Source organism: Microcaecilia unicolor, chromosome 8 (assembly GCF_901765095.1).
Source record: "Microcaecilia unicolor chromosome 8, aMicUni1.1, whole genome shotgun sequence".
Taxonomy (NCBI): domain Eukaryota; kingdom Metazoa; phylum Chordata; class Amphibia; order Gymnophiona; family Siphonopidae; genus Microcaecilia; species Microcaecilia unicolor.
This window is the reverse complement of record NC_044038.1, coordinates 34,517,305-34,541,911: the sequence shown is the minus strand read 5'-3', so window position 1 is coordinate 34,541,911 and position 24,607 is coordinate 34,517,305. Positions and strand designations below refer to the sequence as shown.

Here is a 24,607-nt window from a genome sequence, read left to right as displayed (position 1 = left end):
TTTGAGGCTTGTGCAGATGGGGACAGAGCCTGCAGGCACGGGGACAAACTTTGTCCCCATGTCATTCTGTACTCAATAGTTAACACAAAAAGATCCATTAAAGTATTTCACTTACCATATGTTAGAAGCAAAAATGAGTATGTGATAATTGCAAAGCCTATGCGATAACTGTTAGGGTATTCTCAGCATACATATTCCCATACGTTTACGATAGAGAAAAAAAGCTTTACCATGTGGTAAATGTATTTTGTCACCAGAGCAGATACCACGGATGCACTTGCCACCTTCTAAAGAGGAGGCGGTAAATGCATTAATGCTATTAGTAACCCGTAGCTTCATAAACTGAGTTACAGATGGCACTGATGTATTTACTGCTTCCTACTTAGAAGTGCACCTCAGCTATCTGTATCGGTAACAGCATGCCGTAAGTTACCATTAACTTAACTGCAAAGTGTAGTCAATGCCCATTCCCTGCCCCTTAACAGGGTATGCAGTGAGCACATGAATAAGAAGAAACTAACACAGCCATTCCCACTTGCTAATTAACGTGCTAACTGCTTAGCTAACATTAGTAAAAGGGCCTCCGAGTTTTTGGCATGTACTGCAGCTTAAGTAAATATGGCCCTTTATTTAAAACATAAAACATCTATCGTTGTTGCTTTTGATATATTTACAGTCTTTATACTGGTTCATAACTCTTGACAAAGTAGATAGATAAAATACCCCAATCTATCCACCCTATCAGACTAACTGTTCACTCGTCCTCTAGATTGCTCACTTGTCTTTAGATTGTTTCTGTCTTTTAGATTGTAAGCTCTTTGAGCAGGGACTGTCCTTCTATGTTTAAATTGTACAGCGCTGCGTAACCCTAGTAGCGCTTTAGAAATGCTAGTTAGTAGTAGTAGTAGATCGAAGAATGTGTTATAGTAGTCAAGTCAGACGCACTTCAGTTTAGAACAATGATTCCCAAACTGAGTTCTACAAACTCGCTTCAGGAGTTCCTCGAGAAATTAGATTGTAGAATCTGTCTGTATATATGTTTACATAAATTAAGGGTTCCTCAGTATATGAAAAAATATTTTAGGGGTTCCGCCTTAGTAAAAAGTTTGGGAATCACTGGTTTAGGATATTGCATACCTTCCCAAAACCTCACAACACTGCCAAGATTTATATCTGCCCACTGCTAAGTAGTCCAGTGAGGATATTAGCAGCTACATTGTGCACATACTCTATGAATTTCGTGGCAAATTACAGAGATAAAATAAACTATTATTATTAGCATTTGTATAGTGCTACCAGACGCCCACAGCGCTGAACACCTGATACAAAGAGACAGTCCCTGCTCAAAAGAGCTTACAATCTAAATAATACTGACAGACAAGACAGTTACGGGTGAGGGAAGTAATGGGTGAGAAGGAAGGAAGAGACAAGGGGAGGGCAATTGAGTAGTGGCTAGGAGCTAAAAGCAGCAGTGAAAAGGTGGGTTTTCAGCATAGATTTGAAAACAGGTAGAGATGGAGCTAGACATATAGGTCCAGGAAAGTCGAATCCAGACTAAGTGCTGCGAGAGAAAAGGAGCGAAGCCTGGAGTTAGCAGTGGCGGAGAAGGGGGATGACAAAGAGAGATTTGTCCAATGAGTGGAGGTCACGGGGAGGAATGTAGGGAGAGATGAGAGTGGAGAGGCAATGGGGGGCTGCAGAGTGGATGCATTTAAAGGTCAGTACGAGAAGTTTAAACTGAATATGGAAGCGGACAGGGAGCCATTGAAGTGATTTGAGAGTGGGCTATTGTGTGGTATAACGATTCTGATGGAAAATAAGTCGTTCTGCAGAATTTGGTGCATTCCAATGAAACTAATTTCAATCAATAAGTTTGCAAGGACGAATCTCTCTTAAGATACAGAGACTTCAATTCTCTGCTTGATACGGAGGAAAGAGTTCAGATTCACTGCTTTCGCCCTGATTCTGTTCCCGGATATAGCAGACTGCTGCCTACCCAATAAGACCATAATTTGTTGTAATGGGAAATGGTGCAGAATCGTCATCAGTCAGAAACCTCCAGCTAAGATCTGATGTGCGGATTAGACACCAATATTCACTTAGCTTAATTCTACCTTATCCTTGAGAATTCACTTATCTGGGCAGTAGCGTAATCCGATCGGGACACGCTCAACAGAGGAGCCCCTGTTTCTCCCCGTGCTCCTCAGGAGCTGTGCCCTCGGCTATATTCATTCCCTACAGACAACATGAACACCTCAAATTTTAGAGAAAGGACACAAGGAAATACAGTATGAAGTGTAACACTGCAGGGAGCCTACCTTGGGAAGATCCTGTGCGTTCTGACGTGCAGGATTCTTCTGCCAGTCAGGGATTTAAACCCCTAAACGCTCCTGTCCCTCCAATCAGGAGAGACCAAGAACAAATTTTTTTTAAAGGACAACCCATCTTCAAAAACCCAGGAGACAGCCCCTGTGCTCGTCATGTTAGAAGCTTATAACGTGGGCGACCAAAAGTTTAATATTACCCACCAGAGCAGAGACGCTCCTTAACTGGCTCATTGTATTAGACAAGCAGCACACCTTCATGACTTTAAATTGCACTGCTCCTGATCATGTGTCAGATCTCTAGGGGAGGTCATCAGGATCAGGCATTGGTACAAATTGAACAACGTTGGATCTTCAGGTTAAATTCTTCAGCTCCCAGAGGCTTGAATAACATTTTATAGGTTTCCAGCATCTGGAATATGTTCTTTATAAGCTTCTAACGTGACTAGCACAGGGGCTGTCTCCTGGGTTTTTCGGTCTAAGGAAGAGATTGATTGTGGTTAATAGTTCTATGAGATTAATTTCTATTGGTTTTTGTTTGTATACATTCTCTCTCTCTATTTCCTTTTGCAAGTGAATCTTGTAAAAAAGATAACTGATAAAATAAAATTTAAAAAAAAGAAGGTTTTTTTACTCATGATAGACCACCTTTCTATAGTACAGCCAAAGCAGTCTACCTGTTACATACAGGTACTTTCTGGTTGTCCACTGAAAATTGAGGGACCCACTGAACTCCTTATGTTACTCAATACATAACCTTCTTTCGAACTTGTATTTTCGGGTGCATTTAAAAAAGAGTTCATTTTAGACATTGACCATTCATGTATCTTTCTGTTTAAACTAATATTAAGGCATCAGGTGAAATTTTGAGGCAATCAATGAAAAAATATCTGCCTTACTACATAGGGGTCCTTTTACTAAGCATGATAAAAAGTGGCCTTTGTAGAGTGGGTAAGCGCTGGACCATTTTTTTTTACCGTTGGCTGGGGGAAAAAGGGCTTTTTTACTGGTGCCGGGAAACGGGCATGCGCTGAAATAAAAACTAGTGCGTGCCTGTTTACGACCTGAGCCATACTGCCACCCATTGACCTAGCGGTAAGAGCTCACACGATAACCATGCAGTGTTTACCAACTTCTGATTAACGCCGGGAATGGCCCCCGTGGTAGAAAATAGAAATTATTTTCTACCGTGGGATTCGGCGCGCACCAAACTTAGAATTACCGCTGGGGCACATGTGCTAGTCTGGCAGTAGTGCCGATTTGGTGCTCGCTACTCGCGTTTATCCCTCCCGTACCTTAGTAAAATGGCCCCATAGTAATTAAACATAATTAACATTAATACTGAAAAGTTAAGAAATCAAAATATACCATTGGAAAAGTGAAGTTCTCCATGCAGTTATAGAATATTCAGTAAGCAATTTAAGTATGAACTTGAAAATCTCTAGAAGTCTCTTTGTGCAGTAGCAAATGCAAATTTGTATTGTGATGAGGTCCTTATGTACTCTTGCTTAAACTGTTCCCTTGCTACTAGCAGTAATTGCTTAAGATAATGAATGTTGTAAACAAATGCAGCAACAAAAATTATTAGAGTAATTTAAGTCCTCCAGTTTTTCTACCAATATGTAATACAGAATTTGCTGTAGAAATATTTTCACATTGCAAAAAAAAAAAAACCCGCATGTTTTACATTAAGTGGAAAAAAAACAACCTGAAAGTTGCCTCAGAATTACGAGGTTTCTTCTTTAGATATTATCACAAGCAATTTAGACACAACGGGTAGGGCCAATCCATGATCCTTTTAATAAGCTGTAAATATTTGACTTCTTAGAGCTGAAAGTGTGACGGTAATGTATTTAAATGTGTCTCGAGCTATGCTGAATAGCATATTTTGCTATTCGGCCTGAATACGAATAATGGGCATTGAGCTTTAACATAATGAATAATAAAAGAAGCATCAGGAAATCAGAGATCAAGTGTGTATTTCGGTAGGATTTAGCACAGTTTGAGCCCCAGATTATTCATATAAAAATTAAAATTGCTATTTGGCCGAATACGAATAATGTATTTTGGGGCACTATGCGGGGCTGAATCAAATACAAATATCGGTATAGGCCCTACTAAATATGTAGATCAGGAGTTCCCAAGCCAGTCGGGTTTTCAGGATATCGGCAATGGGTATGCATGAGATAGATATTGCATACCAAGGAGTTAGTGAATATTCATACCATCTCACAACTTCATCATGACCCCAGAGGGGCAGGACATGCCCCTTGGGCATTCGTCTTTGGCTGCATGCCACAGAGTCAGCCACCCCTTTCACGGGGTTCCAGTGCTGTTTTGGAGATTGATGGTCTATCTCCCAGCCTCACAGGACTTCCCAGCAGGTACTGAAAAGCTGCTTCCCTATTTTTTCAGTTTTTAAGATGTGTATTTAACATGAATACTGAAGTGTTAATATTGAATGAATGTGGGTAGATCCAAGACAGTCTGCTTCTAGTAAGGATTTGGCATTTAAATATAATAGTCTAGAAAACGTATTTGTTTGCATATATACTTTGTTGGTCCATGAACTATCTAGTGAAATAAACCCAGAATTTTATGTAGTACCCATGGGGCTCATTTTCAAAAGAGAAAAATGTCCTAAAAGTGTCATAAAGCACCATTTGGACGTTTTTCTTCTCAAAACATCCAAATTGATATTTTCGAAACCTATTTTGCAGATGTTTATTTATGCAATTTGTCTTCAGTGCGTCCAAATCACAAGGGAGCATGTTGGGAACGTTTCAAAAGCGGTATTAGGGTGCGTCTATCACTTAGACGTTTTACAGCCATAATGGGACAAAACAAAATGTCCAGGACTAAAACCAAGATGTTTTGGTCTAGACCTGTTTTCAGAACAAATAAGACACAAAAGATGCCCTACATGACCAGATGACCACTGGAGGGAATCAGGAGTGCCCCCACCCCCAAAAATGTGAATAAAAATATGACTTCCCAATCTCTATGACAGCCTCAGGTGTTATAGCCAGGTCTATCAGAGCAGAATGCAGGTCCCTGGAGTAGTGTAGTGGTGGGTGCAGTACACTATGAAGTGGGGGACTCTGGTCCTTATCTCCTTCTACCTGTCACAATTGTGGTGTAAACTGTGAGCCCATCAGAACTCACCAGAAACCCACTCTGCCCACATATAGGTGCCCCCTTTATTTTATTTGGATTTTGCTCACAGTTTTTCAGTAGTAGCTCAAGGTGAGTTACACTCAGGTACATTGGGTATTTCCCTGTCCCTGAAGGGCTCATAATCTAAGAGCCTCGCTACCGATCCTGGTGCGCCAAATGAGAGGAAGCCCATTCAGTTCCTCATTTATTGCTCGGGAATCGCTAGTGCGGTTTTGTAAAAGAAGCCCTAAGTTTGTACCTGAGGCAATGGAGGATTAAGTGACTTGCCCAAGATCACATGGAGCAGCTGAGGGATTTGAACCGGGTACCTCTGGATGTCAAGACCAGTGCTGTAACCTCTAGGCCACTCCGCCACTCTGTTTTCACATAAGGGCTATTATAGTGGTGCGGGTGGGTTTTGCAGGACTCGGTAGACGAGTCCACTTCAGTGCCCCCTAGGGGGTCCTGTAGCTCTCCTGGGATGTCTGGGGGAACCAGTCTTCTAAAACTGCTGGGCCCCCTCCTACATCTCAATGGCTTGAATTTGTGTGTTTTTAACTTGTGCATTTTATTTTTCAAAAACAGCCTAAAAAGATAAACACACAAAGCACAAAACCTTGTTCGAAATGGTATTTTAAAAAAAAAATACGTTTTTGCTTTTTTCGAAAATGGGTGTATTTTCTATTCAGATTTTGAATGTTTAGCGCAAAGTGTCCAATGTCCGACTTAGACACACTATCAAAAACGCCCCTCTGTATCATAAATATCTTTTATTTTCTTATTTGCATTTCTTCAACCCTAAAAAGATGTGGATGTGTCATAATTTGCATTAGCAAAGTACTGTTACTTTCTCTGTTATTCTTTGTCTAAATTTTTGAACCAGTAGCTTACTACCATATAGGTTCCTTCCTAAAAGTACAGTACTGTTAGGAATCATTTTAGTTTTGCTCAGTTGATTGCATTTATTTGGGTGACAGAACAAGTGTTACAGTAAGTGCACAGCTGTGACCTGCAAACGTCTGTTAGCTCCTGCTGTAATAAGATGGAGCAGTTGCAGGCCAAATTAATTGAGGCTTGTCTAATAATGTGTGTAATCGAAAAATCAGTAGAACCTGATTAAGCTCAATCTGTTAGTAATGTGATAACGAATCAGTGAGCAAGTAATGTTTATACCACCTCAGTTTTAGTTCAATGAACTTGTATTCATATGTTAATTGAAAAACAATAAAATGCACCCAAATCTAAAAACTTTTTTGACATTTTAGATTCAGGGCAAATAAAAGTGCTAAATATATGTGCTGTATTGGAGTAAAATCAAAGTTGAGTCCCTTCTCATTACATAACACACAGCAAAAATAATTACAATCCCTGAGCAGTCTAGGTAGATGTGGAGGGGCATAATCGAACGTGAACGCCTATCTCCATGGTCGTCTATGTCCGAAAACGGGTACGTGAAGAGGCGACACAGACCGTATTTTCGAAAAAATGGACGTTTTTCAGCTGGGCGTTTGTTGTTTTTAGCAATAATGGAAACTAAAAACGCCCAGCTCAAAAACGTCCTAATCCGAGCCATTTGGTCGTGGGAGGGGCCACGATTCGTAGTACACTTGTCCCCCTGACATGCCAGGACACCAACTGGGCACCCTAGAGGTCAGTGCGGTGGACTTCAGACAACGCTCCCACATGCATAGCTCCCTTACCACGGGTGCTGAGCACCCAACCCCCCTCCCCCAAAACTCACTACCCACAAATGTACAACACTACCATAGCTCTTAGGGGTGAAGGGGGCACCTACATGTGGGTACAGTGGGTTTTGGAGGCCTCCCATTTACCAGCACAAGTGTTACAGGTAGGGGGGATGGGCCTGGGTCCACCTGGCTGAAGTGCACTGCGGTAACCCACTAAAAGTGCTCCAGGGACCTGCATACACGCAGGCCTCTAGGACTTGTTGCTGCTATATAACATTGGCACACCAGTTTGACACCTGAAGACTAATCTCTCCGAAAACGTCCTTTATTGGAATAAGCATGCTTACTCACAGTTAACGGCAGATCAGAGGTTGTGCCCACACTTGGCAACAAGTCTCCCTGGTACTGAGCAGTAGGTCAGAGCTGTCAGAATGCTGTACAATGCCCTCTTCAGCCACATTCAAGGTAAGAACTAAGTTCTGTAACGTGGCTAACAATGAAAGGGATCTAAAACTGACTTACCAAAATGGCCACTACCTCATGGACTACCAGAAGCAAAACAGGGCACACTCTGGCCCAGTAAGCAGGGGGAAAAGCACCATGGGAGTAGAGCCTACCAACTACCAACATCGTGAGCATTTAACACAAGCTAGTGGAATCACGGAGCCCAATACCCTACACCCACCACAATGCATTTCTGATGTGACTCTGCAGTGTGCATAACAGAAAAGGTGTCACACTCACCCGAGAGCCACATCAGAACCAGGGAAAGGCTGTCACAGGATAGAACACATTCTGCTGTCATGGAGGTGGGTACGGCATTTGAGGCTGGCATAGAGGCTGGGAAAAAAGTTTTTAAAGTGGGGTTTTTTTGGTGGGAGGGGGTTAGTGAACACTGGGGAAGTCCAGGGAGGTCATCCCCGATTCCCTCCAGTGGTCATCTGGTCAGTTGGGGCACTTTTTTGGGACTTCGTGAAAAAAAAAAGGGTCCACAAATAGTGACCCAAAATCGCGGTAAAAACGCCTTTTTTTCGATTATCAGCTAAGGATGCCCATCTCTCCTCTGCCGATAACCACGCCCCAGTTACGCCTCCGACACACCCCCGTCAACTTTACCCGTTTCCGCGACGGATTGCAGTTGGAAACGCCCAAAATCGGCTTTCGATTATACTGATTTGGGCACCCATGGGAGAAAGACGCCCATCTCCCGATTTGGGTCGCAATATAGGCGTTTTTCTCTTTCGATTATAAGCAGGCTAGTAGAACTTCAGTTCCCTATCAACCTATTTAAATATCTTCTATGGCTATTTGTTAGGCATCATTTGCCAGTAAAGTCAGTAACAGATGTGAACTTTTCTTAAGAATAAAATTCTGACATGCAGCCATATATATGCTTGACCTGAGCATCATGGACCCTATTTTCAAAAAGATTTATCAAATTGGGTATGTGGTACAGCTTCTAGTGGAGGTGATAGAGACAAAAGTGATATCTGAATGCAAGAAGCCAATGGACAAGCACAGAGGATCTTTGAGGGCAAGGAAGAAATTGTAGAACTTAGTAGGTGATATTTATTTATTTGTTGCATTTGTATCCCACATTTTCCCACCAATTTGCAGGCTCAATGTGGCTAACATTGTTCTGTCATGGCAGTCACCATTACAGAGTAAAAGATACAATTAGTATTACATAAAGAACATGGGTGACATAATAGAATTAAGCAATTAGTATGCAGAGGTCGTATGTGGAATAATAGATAAAGCGTAAATGCGAAACAGTTCTTATGATGGATCGTTGGAGTATTCTTTGTTGAAGAGATAAGTCTTCAGTGATTTCCAAAAGATGATTGGATCGCGTATTGTTTTCACATCAAATGGTAGTGCATTCCACAACTTCGAACTCATTTAGGAGAAACTGGATGCATGCATTCATTTGTACTTTAGGTCCTTTGCAGCTGGGAAGTGGAGATTCAGGAATGTGCATGCTGATCTTTTAGTATTCCTGGGTGGTAGGTCTATGAGGTCTGACATATAGGCCGGGGCATCTCCGTAAATGATTTTATGAACCAGGGTGCAGACCTTGAACGTAATATGTTCCTTGAGTGGAAGCCAATGCAGTTTTTCTCTTAGGGGTTCATATGAATAGGCTGTATGCGTATTCTTATGGTAAAAAAAAATCTTCAGGAAAACGAGAGGTACTGTACATATCTATATATATAAAAGGCAACCCCAACGTTCTGAAGCCTCCACGGAAGTTGAGGCGCCCGAGATATCCGGTGTGCCTTGGAGTGTGTGCACCGCCCTCGTGTCAAAACGTCATGACGTCGAGGGCGGAGCTATTGACACTCGCGGGCCGAAACGGCCCACAGCGAACAAGGCAAGTAGCTTCGAGGGACGGAGGGAGGGGCCCCTTGCTAGCGCCCGTTTCATTCCGCTCAGAAATGGGCATTTTTTCCTAGTTTATGTATAAGTCAAGGGCAGTTTAGGGACTAAAATGGTCAAAAATGCTGTCACCCATGTATGTCAAGTCTGGGTCCCACATTGCTCCCTCACCTCCAGGTCCAGCATTGGTCCCTCTCTCTCCCTCCCGAGCAGCGTTTCCCCTTCCTTTCCCAAACCCACCCCCTCTGTCCACAGCTTCACAGATTTCAGCAGGGTCAGAACAGACTTAGCCAGAAAAAAACAGCTAAATCATCAGATTTCAGTATATGAGAATATTTGTCCCTTACTGATAAGTCTCTCACTCTAAGTTTGGCAAGTGCACTAAGCAAAATATGTTTTCACAAATCACTCACCCTTCCTATCCAAGGAGAATGTTTTATTCAGGAGTCGGTATTTTTCAGCACCCAGATACACTCCTGTTTTTCTTTTACTCCAGCCTAGTCATTCTTGTGGCATGGTATCGACCTCACAGGCTGTGGTATGCTGATCTAATCAAACTGTTAGTGGGGCCTCCCCTGACACTTCCTCATGATCTGCATCTTCTTCAGCAAGGAACCCTCTTCATGGAGGTATTGGATCCCTTCTGGCTGGCCCTTGAAAGAGTAGGTTAGTGTGGAAAGGTTAAAGGCGGTAAATAGATCCTATTAAATACATAAATACATGTTCAGCAGCTATGGTTGCTGCTGTCCTGAAGGCTCAGGGGTCACTTGCTGGCTGTATCCATGCCTGGTCTTTGTTTCAGTTGGTGTTCAAATCATGAATTGTTGCCATAAGGAATATCCCTTCCATTTTGGCCTTTTTGCTGGTAGGGCTGGACAGTGGTTTGACATTCAGCTCTCTAAGGGTGCAGGTGGCAATGTTAGGCTGCTGTAAAGGTTTAGGGGAATTTTAACGACAGCGTATTCTCATTTTTCTGAAAAGAGTTGAACAAATCCATCTCCAATATCATCCCGTGGTTCCCCAATGGGATATTAATTTGGTTTTAAATGCCTTAGTAGCCCCCCCCCCCCTCCCGTAGTGATCTGTTCTGCTAGATGCATTTCAGAGCTTCATACTGTATCGTATAGGGATTCTTACCTCGCTTTTTGCCACAGACTTTGTATCTGACACACCAGTTCCATCATTTTTGCCAAAGGTTCTCTCACTGTTCCATCTAACTTTAGTTGGTCAGACTTCCAGGGTAGAACAAGATGTTCGGAGGATTTTACTCTATTTCAAAGTAGCAAACTTCTTCCAGAAATTGTATTCTCTCACTGCTTTGTTCAGTGAGCAGTGGAATGGCGATTTTGGCTCCTAAGTCTTCATTTTCCATTGGATTACACAGTAAACGACAGCAGAATAAAGACCTGAATGGTCCATCTAGTATGCCCAATGAGATGGCCAGAGTTTTACCTGCCATTTGTGCTTGTTACAGTTCTTCTACTACTACTACTACTACTTAGCATTTCTATAGCGCTGCCAGGGTTACGCAGCGCTATACAAGTTTAACATGGGGAAGGACAGTCCCTGCTCAAGAGAGCTTACAGTCTAAAGGTTATAAACTATGTAGTCAGTGTAGGTATCATGAATGGGGAAGGTGGTTAGGCGCCAAAAGCAAGGGAGAAGAGATGGGCTTTGAGTAGGACTTGAAAATGGGCAGGGAGGGTGCATGGCGTATGGGCTCGGGAAGTCTGTTCCAGGCATATGGTGATGCGAGGCAGAAGGGGCGGAGTCTGGAGTTAGCAGTGGTGGATAAGGGTACAGATAGGAGTGATTTGTCCTGAGAGCGGAGGTTACGGGTGGGAACATACGGGGAGAGGAGGGTAGAGAGGTAATGGGGGGCTGCAGTTTGAGTGCATTTGAAGGTTAATAGGAGAAGCTTGAACTGTATACGGTAGCGGATCGGGAGCCAGTGAAGTGACTTGAGGAGAGGGGTGATATGAGAGTATCGGTTCACGCCGTAGATAAGATGTGCGGCAGAATTTTGGACAGATTGAAGGGGGGATAGATGGTTAAGCGGTGAGGCCAGTGAGAAGAAGGTTGCAATAGTCAAGACGAGAGGTAACGAGCGAGTGGACGAGGGTTCAGGTTGTCTGTTCAGAGAGGAATGGGCGAATTTTGCTAATATTATAGAGGAAGAAGCGACAGGTCTTAGCTGTCTGCTGGATATGGCAGAGAAGGAGAGGGAGGAGTCGAAGATGACTCCGAGATTGCGGGCTGAAGAGACGGGGAGGATGAGGGCGTTGTCAACAGAGACGGAAAGTGGGGGAAGAGGAGAAGAGGGTTTGGGTGGAAAGACAAGGAGCTCAGTCTTTGCCATGTTCAGTTTCAGATGCCGGTTGGACATCCAGGCAGCGATGTCTGAAAGGCAGGCCGAAACTTTGGCCTGGGTTTCAACCGTGATGTCGGGAGTGGAGAGATAAGCTGGGTGTCATCAGCATAGAGATGGTACTGGAAACCATGTGATGAGATCAGCGAGCCCAGGGAAGAGGTGTAGACGAGAAAAGAAGCGGTCCAAGGACAGATCCTTGAGGAACCCCAACAGAGAGCGGGATGGGGGTGGAAGAAGAGCAATTAGAATATACTCCCAAGGTGCGTTGGGAAAGATACGAAGAGAACCAGGAGAGGACGGAGCCCTGGAACCCGAATGAGGACAGTGTGTCAGGAAGTAAAGTATGATTGACGGTGTCAAAGGCGGCAGATAGGTCGAGGAGGATGAGGATGGAATAGTGACCTTTGGATTTGGCAAGGAACAAGTCATTGCAGACTTTAGAGATGCTGTTTCTGTTGAGTGTAGTGGGCGAAAGCCGGATTGAAGCGGATCGAGGACGGCCTGAGAGGAGAGAAAATCAAGGGCAGCGGCTGTGGACAGCGCGTTCAAGTAATTTGGAGAGGAAGGGTAGAAGAGAGATGGGGCGGTAGTTGGAGGGACAGGTGGGGTCTAGTGATGGTTTTTTGAGAAGTGGTGTGACTTCATGATTAAACACTGGTTTCACAAACAGGCAATTGGCAATATGATAAATCCAACAATATTGCTAGCAACATTTTCTTGCTAGTTTATACCTTATGATGTCTTCCCTTCCCCCATTGAGATACACAGCACCCGCACTCATAGCGTGTGGTATGAATGTGATATAGCATATGCATACTTGATCTGCCTTTGCCATTTTCAGGACACAGTCTATACCGCTATACCCAGCACCATCACAGCAGTATGCAGGTCCCTGGAGCAGTTTTTAGTGGGTACAGTGCACTTCAGGCAGGTGGACCCAGGCCCATCCCCCCCTACCTGTTACACTTGTGGTGGTAAATGTGAGCCCTTCAAAACCCACCACAAACCCACTGTACCCACATGTAGGTGCTCCCCTTCATCCCTAAGGGCTATGTAGTGGGTTTTTGGGGGGGGGGGGGGGGGCTCAGCACACAAGGTAAGGGAGTTATGTACCTGCACTGCAGTGCCCCCTAGGGTGCCCGGTTGGTATCCTGGCATGTCAGGGGGGCCAGTGCACTATGAATGCTGGCTCCTCCCACGACCAAATGACTTGGATTTGGTCGTTTTTGAGATGGGCGTCCATTATCGCCGAAAACTGGGAACGACCATCTCTAAGGTCGGCGATCTCAACATTTAGGTCGACCATCTCTAAGGTTGACCAAAATGTTGAGACTTGGGCGGCTCCGACCATATTATCGAAACGAAAGATGGACGCCCATCTTGTTTCGATAATACGGGTTTTCCCGCCCCTTCACTGTGCCGTCCTTACAGATGGGCGCCCTTACATATGGTCGCCCCTGTTGAAAATGCCCCTCAAAGTGGACTACCCCCCTGAAGAATCTCCAGTGGATAGAATATGGACAGCCTTCCCTCAGCTCTTGAAAGAGTAGCACAGGCAGTGAGAAAATTCTCCTCTGCCTACTGTATGCTAGACACATGCCCCAATTCTATTTATGAAAGCTCCCCCCAGACTGATTCATCGACCAACTCGCCACTCACGTCAACTTAATGTTTCGAGAAGGATGATTCCCAGTGAATAAAGGCAACATATTGCTCAAGCCTATTCCACAGGATGCAAGAAAAACATCAAAGATATCTATAACTACAGACCAGTAGCATCTAGACCTCTAAAGTAATGGAAGGTATAGTGGCAAACTAGCTAGTTGACTACATAAATAAATTCTCCATCTTACACGATTCCCAATCAGGTTTTAGGGTTCGCTTCAGCACAGAAACAGTGCTGATTACATTACTAACGAAATTCAAAAAGGCAATCACAATAGGGAAAACAATTGGGAGTGGAGGAGTGGCATAGTGGTTAGGGTGATGGATTTTGGTCCTGGGGAACTGAGGAACTGAGTTCAATTCCCACTTCAGGCACAGGCAGCTCTTTGTGACTCTGGGCAAGTCACTTAACCCTCCATTGCCCCATGTAAGCCGCATTGAGCCTGCCATGAGTGGGAAAGCGCGGGGTACAAATATAACAAAAAAAAAAAAAAAATTAAAATCCTCCTATTACAGTTCAATATATCCAGCGCATTCACCAAATCTACAAAGAATAAACAAAATAGTAATCGGAGGGAAGATACTGGGATGGTTCAATGGTTTTTTGACCACTGTAGAAATATGCAGGTCTTATCAAGTAAAGATGAATTCCACAACCTCCTCCCCATTGAAAGCAGATTGCGGGGTCTCCCAGGACTCACCACTCTCCCCGATACTATTCAATCTAATGATGTCACCCCTTGCCCGATCACTGTTCAAACAAGGCTCCAACCCCTTCATATACGCCAATGATGTGACAATATTCATCCCTTTCAAGAAGAAACTATCTGAAATCACTACCAAGATCTCAGGGGCTGTTCAGCTTGGAGAAGAGACGGCTGAGGGTAGATATGATAGAGCTCTATAAAATAATGAGTGGAGTGGAATGGGTAGATGTGAATCCTTTGTTTACTCTTTCCAAAAATATTAGGACTAGGGGGCACCTATTGTGCATATAAGTTATAGAATACTAGCACTTATATGCTTAAGTGCCAACTGCACACAGCAGTATTCTATAATTTTGGTGCACAACATACTTAGGAGTAGATTCTATATATCATGCCTTAAAAAATAGGCACCAAAATTAAAATACACCTAGGCATAGCACAATTATAGAATATGCCAAGCTCCCATCCACGCAACTAAATTTAGTTGCAGGCAGTTACGCCAATTAAAACTTGGTGTAAATGCCGATGCCTAAATTATGCGCAGACTGGGTGTATTCTATAACAATGCGCATAGATTTTAGAAATGCCAATGACACGACTAGGCAGGTGAGAAGTTTACAAAGTAGAGCAATATAAATATTAAAAAGTAATGATGAAAGTGTGGAACCCTGTGGCACCCCAGAACAAATATCCAGCCACAGAGATGTCTTTGAACCTAATTTAACCTGGAACTGTCACTCATCTAGGAAAGACTCAAAGACAACGTTGGAAATACCTAAAGCTTTCAATCATATGAGTAACAGTTAATGGTTTACAGTGTCAAAGGCTTCCAAGATATCTAGAGTCAACGACAAGAGCTCAGTGCCTCAATCTAAACCATGATGAATGCAATCCAGAGTGGAAATAAGAGTTCGTGTTATGTTTGTACCTGAATCCAAACTAAAATAGATCTAAAAGCCTGTGACTACCGAAGTTTTTTTTACTTGTTCGAGTACAAGCTTCTCAAATACGTTTCCTTAAAAAAGGAGAAAAAATCGGTCTATCATTTTCTGGATTAACTGGATCTGAAGATTGGCGGTTTAACCACAGCTTGTTTAAGGGGCCTGTAGTTTTTTGGCGTTTTTTTAAATCAAATATGCTATGGTGCACTCGGATTTTGTACCAGATAGAAAACATGCATTAGAAGGAGGGGCAAGGAAACTTTTTTTTTTTTGGTTGGAGGGAGAAAACAAACGAATCTTCAGGCCCACACCTAAGCTCTCTAGTTGCTGATGCAGAGTTTTGAGTAAAATATTGTTAGGGCCTGGCCGCAGTGGTCATCCCTTATTGCTGCCTGTGATTAGAATTATTGGAGAATTTGGCATCTTTTTTTCTGTATAATCTAATATCATATTTATTGATTGAAAGATAAAAACCCATGTAACCCATTCTCTCTGCTCAATTACTCATGTACACTGCTAAGGGTATATCCCAGCCACAGATCAGATTTTATACTTTTTCCTTTTCTCGTATTCCACCCTTAGAGGAAGGTATACATCCACAAGATCCATTTAGTCTGCCTGGTTCTTAGCCTTGTTTCGTAAGTTTCATCCTGACTAAACGGTAACCAAGTTGTAAAATAGGGAGACCAATTGAAAATCACGAGCCTAAGTTATTTTTAAGACTACATATAAGGAAGGGACCTGTTTGGTCTTGAAAGCATAGATTACAACTTCTCTCTTGTCCAATAAAAGTTATCACAGTCTACAAAGTTAGAAAATAATACTGTTGGTCTGATGCAGGCAAACTTTTATGTTTACAGATACCATTTTGTCTGTTAGAGTAGATTTGTAAAGCATGAGTTATATGGCTCCCTTATATGGATTTTACAATGCTTCTTGAGAGATCACATTCACCCAGCAACAAGCGAGCTGTCACAAACAGAAGATGGTGATAGATTTATCTGAGCAGCATGAACAAATGCACTAGAAAAGGCAAGTATTGTTATATATAAACATGAGGAAGGAGAAATGGCCAAGAATTTATAATCTGGGAGCTGAATTTGACAGTGATAAAACATTTTACTTTTAGGTGCTGGAAGTTTTGTCATTGGGGATGCAGTATTTCTGAAACAATCTGTCAGTTGAAAACATTTGCACAACATAACAGTTGCTCAGGCATGCATGATCTAGAGTGAGATATCTTTGAAGGATACCATCAAACTAGGAAGTTAGGGCATCCCAATAGCGAGGTTTCACAAAGGCAAAAGTAAACCTGGTGTCCTTAAAGGTAGAGCAGACAGAATAAAGGTTGTAAATTATCCCTGTCGACTGTTAAGCGAGTTGTAGATACAAGCATAAGGAAACACATTTTGAGTGCTATACATTTATTCTCCCATCTTATACTTAGGCTTCTTGCAAGTCAATGAGAGATAGATATAATAACCATCTTGGAAATCTGATGGAAAGAAGATAACCAGTGGGACACTGTGATACCAGAGTACAAATTATATTGCAATGATAGGGTTGATTAGATGCAGGTGAATGGTGCTATATGTTAAAGAGGGGCTTGATACAAACAGAATAAAAATTCAGCAGGAAGCTGATTCCAACAAGAAATCCATATGAAGAGGAGAAGGCAGCAGTGGTGGGACCATGCCACCATCGCCTGAAAAGAATGAACAGGCACATGCTGAAATGTTAATGGAGATTAGGGAAGCTAACAATTTTGCAAGACTATTGAATAGTGATTTCAATTACCCCAGTATGATCAGGAAATGCTAGAGGGATACAATTTCTAGATGAAATAAATGACTTCTTGATGGGGTACCTGGTTCAGGAACCAACAAGATGGGGGGGGGGGGGGAGCTATTTTAGATCTAGTCCTTGGTTGAATGCAGGGCTTGTGCAAGAAGTAAGTGTTGGGACCTCTTGGCACTAGTGATCATAACATGATCAAATTTGAGATAACTGGAATGAAAACATTAAGGAAATCTGCTGTCGGTATTTAACTTTCGAAAGGGTAACTGATAAAATGAAGAAAATGGTTTAAAAAAAGAACAGCTGCAAAGGTTGTGAGTTTAAATCAGGCATGGATGTTGTTTAAAAATAGTATCCACTAAATGTAATTAAATTAGGATGTGGAACAACACACAATCGCTAGATATAAACAGACAATGCCATCCATGTGATGAAAATGTATTTAACTGCAATAATGTCTAACCACTTATGATGAAGGAAAAATGGCCTCACAGGAGCTCTGTGAGGCCATTTGTTCCTTCATCATAAGTGGTTAGACATTATTGCATTTAAATACATTTTCATCACGTGGATGGCATTGTCTGTTGTTTAAAAATACCATCCTGGAAGACCAGACCAAACCAGATGCATCTCACTATTTAAAAAAAAAAAAAAGTGGAAAGAAGACCAACTGAATGTTGGCATGGTTCAAAGGTGTGGTTAAAGAGGCTATTAGAGCCAAAAGAACATCTTTCAAAAAATGGAAAAAGGATCTCAATGATAAAAAAGAGAAACGGCAAAAAATACTTGCAAGTTAGATGCACAGCACTGATATGGAAAGCTAAAAGAAAACTTGAAAAGAAGCATTCAAATGGGCTGTGTAGGCATTACCACACTGCTTTGTAAAAGAGGAGGTAAATTAATTCTTTGCTTTGGTCTTTACTGGGAAGGATGTAAGTGGAACACCCATACCAGAAATGGTATTTAAAAGTGATGGTTCAAAGGAACTGAAACAAATCTCGGTGAACATGGAATCTACTATAATAAAACTCACCCTCAACGTTCTGAAGACAACGTTCTGAAGTCACTCCCTGAAGGGTTCATGGATTCATGGTGGTGAAGCCACAACACTGACCATGTCTCTCTGCCCCGCCCTCGCATGACGGACCAATCAGAAAAAACACCCTCAACATTCTGAAACACAAAGGACCATCACAACACCGTTCCCAGGCAACACTAGGCAACGTAAGACGGACCAATCAGAGGAAAGTACATGACAATAAGGGAGGGGCATTCCCCAGCAGAATGGCTCATTATCTGTGCAGCACGGAGAGCACAGAACCACCGTTGGAAAAAACAAAACAAAAAAAGACGCACATCAACAACCTGCACACACACCACACACTCACACACACACACACAAAATAACTCTGTGACAAGTACACACACACAAAAAAAGCCACATGCTAGCGCCTGTTTCATTGGTTTCGGAAACGGGCCTTTTTTACTAGTATTTAATAAGACAAATCAACAAGCTTGAAAAGCAGTAAATCATTTGGATCAGATGGTATATACCCCAGTAGAATTTAGAAATGAAATTGCAGGTCTAGTTTTATTAATGATTAAAATCATGTAAGGTACCTGAAGATTGGAAAGTGATTAGGAAACTAAAGACAGGTGACACTCATATCAGTGCTGGGCAAAATGATGGAAAATATTAAACAAAGTTATTAAACACTTAGACAAACGTGGTTTGGTGGGACAGAGTCAACATGGATCCAGCCATGGAAAGTCTTTCCTCAGTTTACTACATGTTTTGGAAGGCATGAATAAATGTGGGTAAGTTAACCAGTTGATGTTGAGGCTCATTTTCAAAGCACATAGACTTACAAAGTTGCATAGGTAACTTTGTAAGTCTGTGTGCTTTGAAAATGAGCACCATAGTGTATCTAGATTTTCATGAGAGACTGCTGAAGAAATTAGAAAGCCATGAGATAGACAATGCTCTGTTATGGATTTGGGAACTGGTTAAAAGATAATAAAGCAGAATAGAATTAAATGGACAATTCTCTCAATGTAGGTGGATGAATAGTGAAGTGGTATAGAGTTCTGTACTGGGACTGGTGCTTTTCAACATATTTATAAGTGATCTGGGAATGGGACCAGTGAGTGAGGTGATCAGATTTGCAGAGGACACAAATCTATTCAGTGTTATTAAATTGCATGCATACTTCGAAAACTTTCAGGAGGAGCTTATGAGACTGGAAGAGTGGGTATCCAAATGCTAACTGAAATTGAATATAGACAAGTGCAACACGATGTACATTGGAAAGCAATAACCCAAATTATAGCTACATGATGCTAGGTTCTACATTAGGAGTCGCCACCCAGAGAAAGATGTAGGAGGGTGTTTTGATGAATAGTATGTTGAAATTTGCTGCTCAGTGTGTGTCAGCAGCCAAAAGAGCAAACAGAGTGTTAGGAATTATTAGGAAGGAATAGAAAGTAAAATAAAGAATATCATCATGCCTTGGTATTGTTCCATGGTGCGACCACACCTTGAATATTATGTGCAATTCTGGTCGCCACATCTCAAAAAAAAAAAAAGTAGCAGAATTAGAAAGGTACAAAGGGCAACCAAAGTGAAAAGGGGGATGTGGAACGACTTATATGAGGACAGACTAAAGAGGTTAGGGCTTTTCAGTTGGATAAGAGCCAAGAGGGGATATAATAGAGTTTCTACAAAATCCTGCTGCATGGAGTGCAATGGGTAAACATGAATCCATTGATTACTCTTTCAGAAAGTACAAAAACTAGGGGACACACCATGATGTTAGATAATAATACTTTTAAGACAAATAGAAAAACTAGTTTTTTCTCTCAATGAAAAGTTTAAGCTCTGGAACTCATTGCTAGAAGATGTAGTAAAAGCAGTTAACATAGCCGGGTTTAAAAGAAGGTTAGAACTAATTCTTGGAGACAAAGTCCATAAACCATTACGATAGTCCCAGGAAAAACCACTGCTTATCCCTGACGATAAGTAGCATGAAATTTTGCTACATTTTTGGAGACTGCTAGATATTTGAGATCTGCCTTGGCCATTGTTAGAAGCAGCATACTGGGCTAGGTGAATCTTTCATCTCACCGAGGGCAGTTTCTCCAAATGAGTTAATATTGTGCATACCATGACCATTCTTCCCAAGATCCGCCTTCCGAAGCCTAGTGCAATCACTCGTGCTAAGCCATCTGGACTACTGCAACTCACTGTACGCAGGTTGCAAAGAGCAAGTACTGAGGAAACTTCAAACAGCCCAGAACACAGCAGCCAGACTCATCTTCGGGAAACCAAAATATGAAAGTGCAAAACCCTTACGAGAGAAGCTACACTGGCTCCCACTCAAGGAACGCATCACTTTTAAAGTATGCACACTAGTCCACAAAATCATTCATGGTGAAGCCCCAGCCTACATGTCTGACTTAATAGACCTACCACCCAGAAACGCTAAAAGATCATCCCGAACTTACCTCAACCTCCACTTCCCTAACTGCAAAGGCCTAAAATACAAAGTGCTGCACGCGTCAACCTTTTCTTATATGAGCACACAATTCTGGAACAAACTACCACGAAACCTGAAAACGATCTACGAACTAACCAACTTCCGCAAACTACTAAAGACCCATCTTTTTGAAAAAATCTATCGAAAGGATCAAAACACATGAAATCCACACACACTGTTAGCAATGCATGTACGCTTATCCCCCACAATTTGAACACATCTAACCCAATCTACAGGTAAAGACAGAAAATATTACACCTGAACGATCTCTTGCTATTGCTCTGATGCCCTATTATTATCCGCTACTATTCTATTGTTCAGTTGTTCTTTTCCATTGTTTTGTTCTAGTTTCCTTAACGATACTTGGACTTTGTTTTAACTTAACTCCTCACAATGTAACCATAATTATGTTGTACCAGATTGTACTTCCGTTACTACAACGTATTGTAAGCCACATTGAACCCGCAAATAGGTGGGAAAATGTGGGATACAATTGAAATAAAATAAATAAATAATAAACCAAGCCAGTCTAGGAAATTTACTGCTACCTTTGCCATAGTACTTGCATTGTGCTAAAGAGAGCTTCCTTGAGTTCATAAGATGTATCATGGATAGGCAATTTATCCAAGTTCTCTTACAAACATAAGTGTATTCTTTTTTTTGGGGGGGGGGGGGGGGGCGGGGGCAACCTCTTGGCCAGTGTTCTGAATGAGAGGACCTTCCCTCCCTGTTCCCTAACCAGAGCTTTGAGGGGCCCCCTCTTTCGGGTCCCTTATGGGGGGAGGTCCCATGTTATCCCTTGTTCAGGCAGTAGATTGTCTTGAGCCACCTGGGGTGTCGGATACGCTTTGGCCAGCTCTGGGAGTTGCTAAGGTATTCATCATTTCATCCTGTTTAGGATTTAGGCTACCATTGAAGTACTAGAAAGTGTGCATGTATGATTAACTCTGTGATTTTTCTTATTTTTTTTTCATTTACTCCTCCATGCAGCAAAGCATTTTTGAGTGAAATTGTTTTCATGCAGAGACTATTTTGCTTAATCGCATGCACAATGTGGTTTAATTTGCTTATTGTTTAATGTAGTAATCAGTCTTGCATATAACGTAGCTGTGGAATCTTTCAGGAATATTTTAACGAAAAAAAATTACTTAAAGTAAAAGCTACAGCCTGCTTAGTACACTGAAAATCTGTACGAGAGCTAATATTGTCTGATACATAAACATTTGTTAGTTGATGGTGTTTTAAAATATGTTCTGGGGAAATATAATTTTCAAAGCAAATATTTGCCTCATTCTGTAGTTTCTCATTCTTTCTTACCTCCTTCGCCAGGGCTTACAAAACCTGTCTTGACCCCATAGTCAGTTGGGTTTTCAAGGTGTCCTCATTGAATACGTATAACTTCCAATAAAGTAATCATTGAATACGTATGAGATAAATTTGCAATCATTGGAGATCTACCATAAGCATATTCATTTTGGATATCCTGAAAATACAACTAGCTGTGAGGTCTCCAAGCCAAGTTTAGGAAGCCCTTTACTCTCCTCATTATCTCCATTTGTCAATTTGTCTTTGTACCCTGTTGTTGTACAAAAACATAAATGTCCCTCTCTTTGTCTCCTCCCCGTCCTTGAATTCCTCCACAGATTTCCTTCTCTTCTGTCTTGCTTCTAAAAATGATGTGTAATTGTTTGTTTTCATTTGGGTTGACTGGTGTGATTGTGAAAAGTTAAAGTTTTGCCAGATGTAGCAAAGGCTTTTCTGACTTATTGCAAATTTTTTATGCATATGGAAATAAGCAGATGATGACTTTAATAACGCATATGTGGTCATCCCAGGATTTCATACCTACACTTATTCATCTTTTACAGGAGAAAAGTGGCGGAAAGAACAAGAGCAAGATTTAAAGAATATTCTTAAGAAGGTTGACCAAGGAATCCCATTGGTGTTTGTCAGTGGGAATCACGACATTGGCAACACCCCAACACCTGAAACAATAGAAGCTTATTGTAGGAGTTGGGGTGATGACTACTTCAGCTTTTGGGTTGGAGGTGTTCTTTTTCTTGTGCTGAATTCCCAGTTGTATTTTGATTCTTCAAAATGCCCAGAGTTAAAGGAGGCTCATGACAAGTGGCTGAGTGAGCAACTAGCAATAGCGGAACAAAAACGGTGTAAACATGCTATAATATTCCAACACATTCCGTTATTCCTTAAAAATGTGAAGGAAGATCATGACTACTTCAACATAGAAGGATCACTTCGGCAAGAGTTACTGGCAAGGTTTCATAAAGCAGGTATAGTATATTTATTTATATTCATAAGTAGTAATCCAGCAGCATCTTCCCCCAGTCATTGATGGTTTGATCTTGCATAGGGATGCTCAAGAAATAAACATGTTTTTCATTCCTTAGTAATACTTTGTTAAAGTTTTAAGGAACGGTAGGAAAACTAGAAAAGATACAGAGAAGAGAAAAAAGGGCAGTGAAGCTTACCTGTTAAGCCTGTGAGCCAGCGAGCAGATAGCTAGTCAAGGGCGTACTGAAGCTGAAGGATGTGAAAGTTGACTGGGTTGCTGGAGCAATAACATTGTCCCTTTTAGTGACATCATGCAAGAAAGTTGGTTTTACTGTGGCTTGCGGCTGCAGGCACATAAGTAAAGGGATGCACACCTTTGGTGGCAGAAAGGCAAAGGTAAAAAGCAGGCACTGTGTATGGCATCCTTCTCTTCCCCAGTGTCTATAGAAATCACTTCTTTATCTCTGCATGCAAGGTTCTTTTTTGTATGTCTAGAGACTAGTGTTGATAGAGTGCAAATAAGCAGTTATCACGGCCGAACGGAAACACCGATGAGTAGTAACACCAGTCATTTTTCATTTTTATGCTGTACCCAGGAATAATCAGTTTCAGCACACCCTTGGTTATGAAATTGTTTTTCTCCCCTTAGGTCACCTGACACACACTTAGTGACAGACTTTAGATAGAGCAATCCCAGTCTACATAGTACATGTTTTTTGGTATTTTTTTTTGTTTTGTTTTGTTTGAAGGGGCAAGTTTCTATACATTTAGGACTAGAGTTACTAAAAAGGCACTATCGTGTTACCATGTACATATATGTATTAGCACACCTTATTTATCACAGGCCATGTATTAAATGGAACCTATTTCTTTATCCAGTAGCGTAGGAAGGGGGGGGGGGCGGTGGGGCGGTCCGCCCCGGGTGCACACGCTGGGGGAGTGTCGGCTCGCTGGTTCCTTGCTCTTTCTGCTCCGGAACAGGTTACTTCCTGTTCTGGGGCAGAGAAAGCAGGGAAGCAGCAGAGCTGACGCAGCTCCCAGTGACGTGCACTGGGGGCGGATCGGCCCTCCCGCCTGCCCCCCCCCCCTCCCACTGAAAGGTAGGGTGCGTTTCGGGGGGGGGGCTCTCCGGAGGGGGAGCGCCGTGCCCTGCACCCGGGGGGGCGGTGCGCAGCGGCGACCCGCCCCGGGTGTCAGGCACCCTCGCTACGGCACTGTCTTTATCATAGTAACACCCTTTAATGGTGTTAGCTCTTTCTAACGCAATAGCACACTTTAGTAAATTTAGCCCTTAGGAACCTGTTTGCTAAAGTGCATTAAGGGGCCCTTTTACGAAACTGAGGTAAAAAGTGGCCTGCACTAGTGTGAACACGTAAAATTGGCACGTTCTGGGTCATTTTTGACCGTGGTGGGTAAAAAGACCTTTTTAAAAATGGGGCAGTAAATGGCCGTGTGCTAATATTAAAAGTAGAAAAGGGCCTCAAGAACAATGGTACAATCTTTAATAGGAAAGAACCCGACACGGGCCATGTTTCGGTGCCCAAACGCGCCTGCCTCAGGGGTCTGATAAGAAATTAAAATACAAAATGAACATAACATATATATAAAATCATTTTATACACAAGTAACATGTATATTCAAATCATACAAAGTATAATAAAATATATTCTGATTACAGACATATTTTTTTAACTGTTAAAAGAAATCTTTGTGTGAACTATTTTTTGGATGTCATAATGACGTATATGAGG

At 42.0% G+C, this 24,607-nt stretch overlaps 1 protein-coding gene across 2 annotated transcripts in view; it reads left to right on the top strand.

Annotated features, from left to right (window-relative positions):
* Window positions 1-24,607, top strand: part of CPPED1 (calcineurin like phosphoesterase domain containing 1) — a 75,284-nt gene that overhangs the window by 28,827 nt on the left and 21,850 nt on the right. For both annotated transcript variants that reach the window (XM_030212820.1, XM_030212819.1), the window contains one exon: window positions 22,433-22,855. In XM_030212820.1, the coding sequence (XP_030068680.1) occupies window positions 22,433-22,855 (423 nt within the window). The remainder of the gene's footprint in view (window positions 1-22,432; window positions 22,856-24,607) is intronic.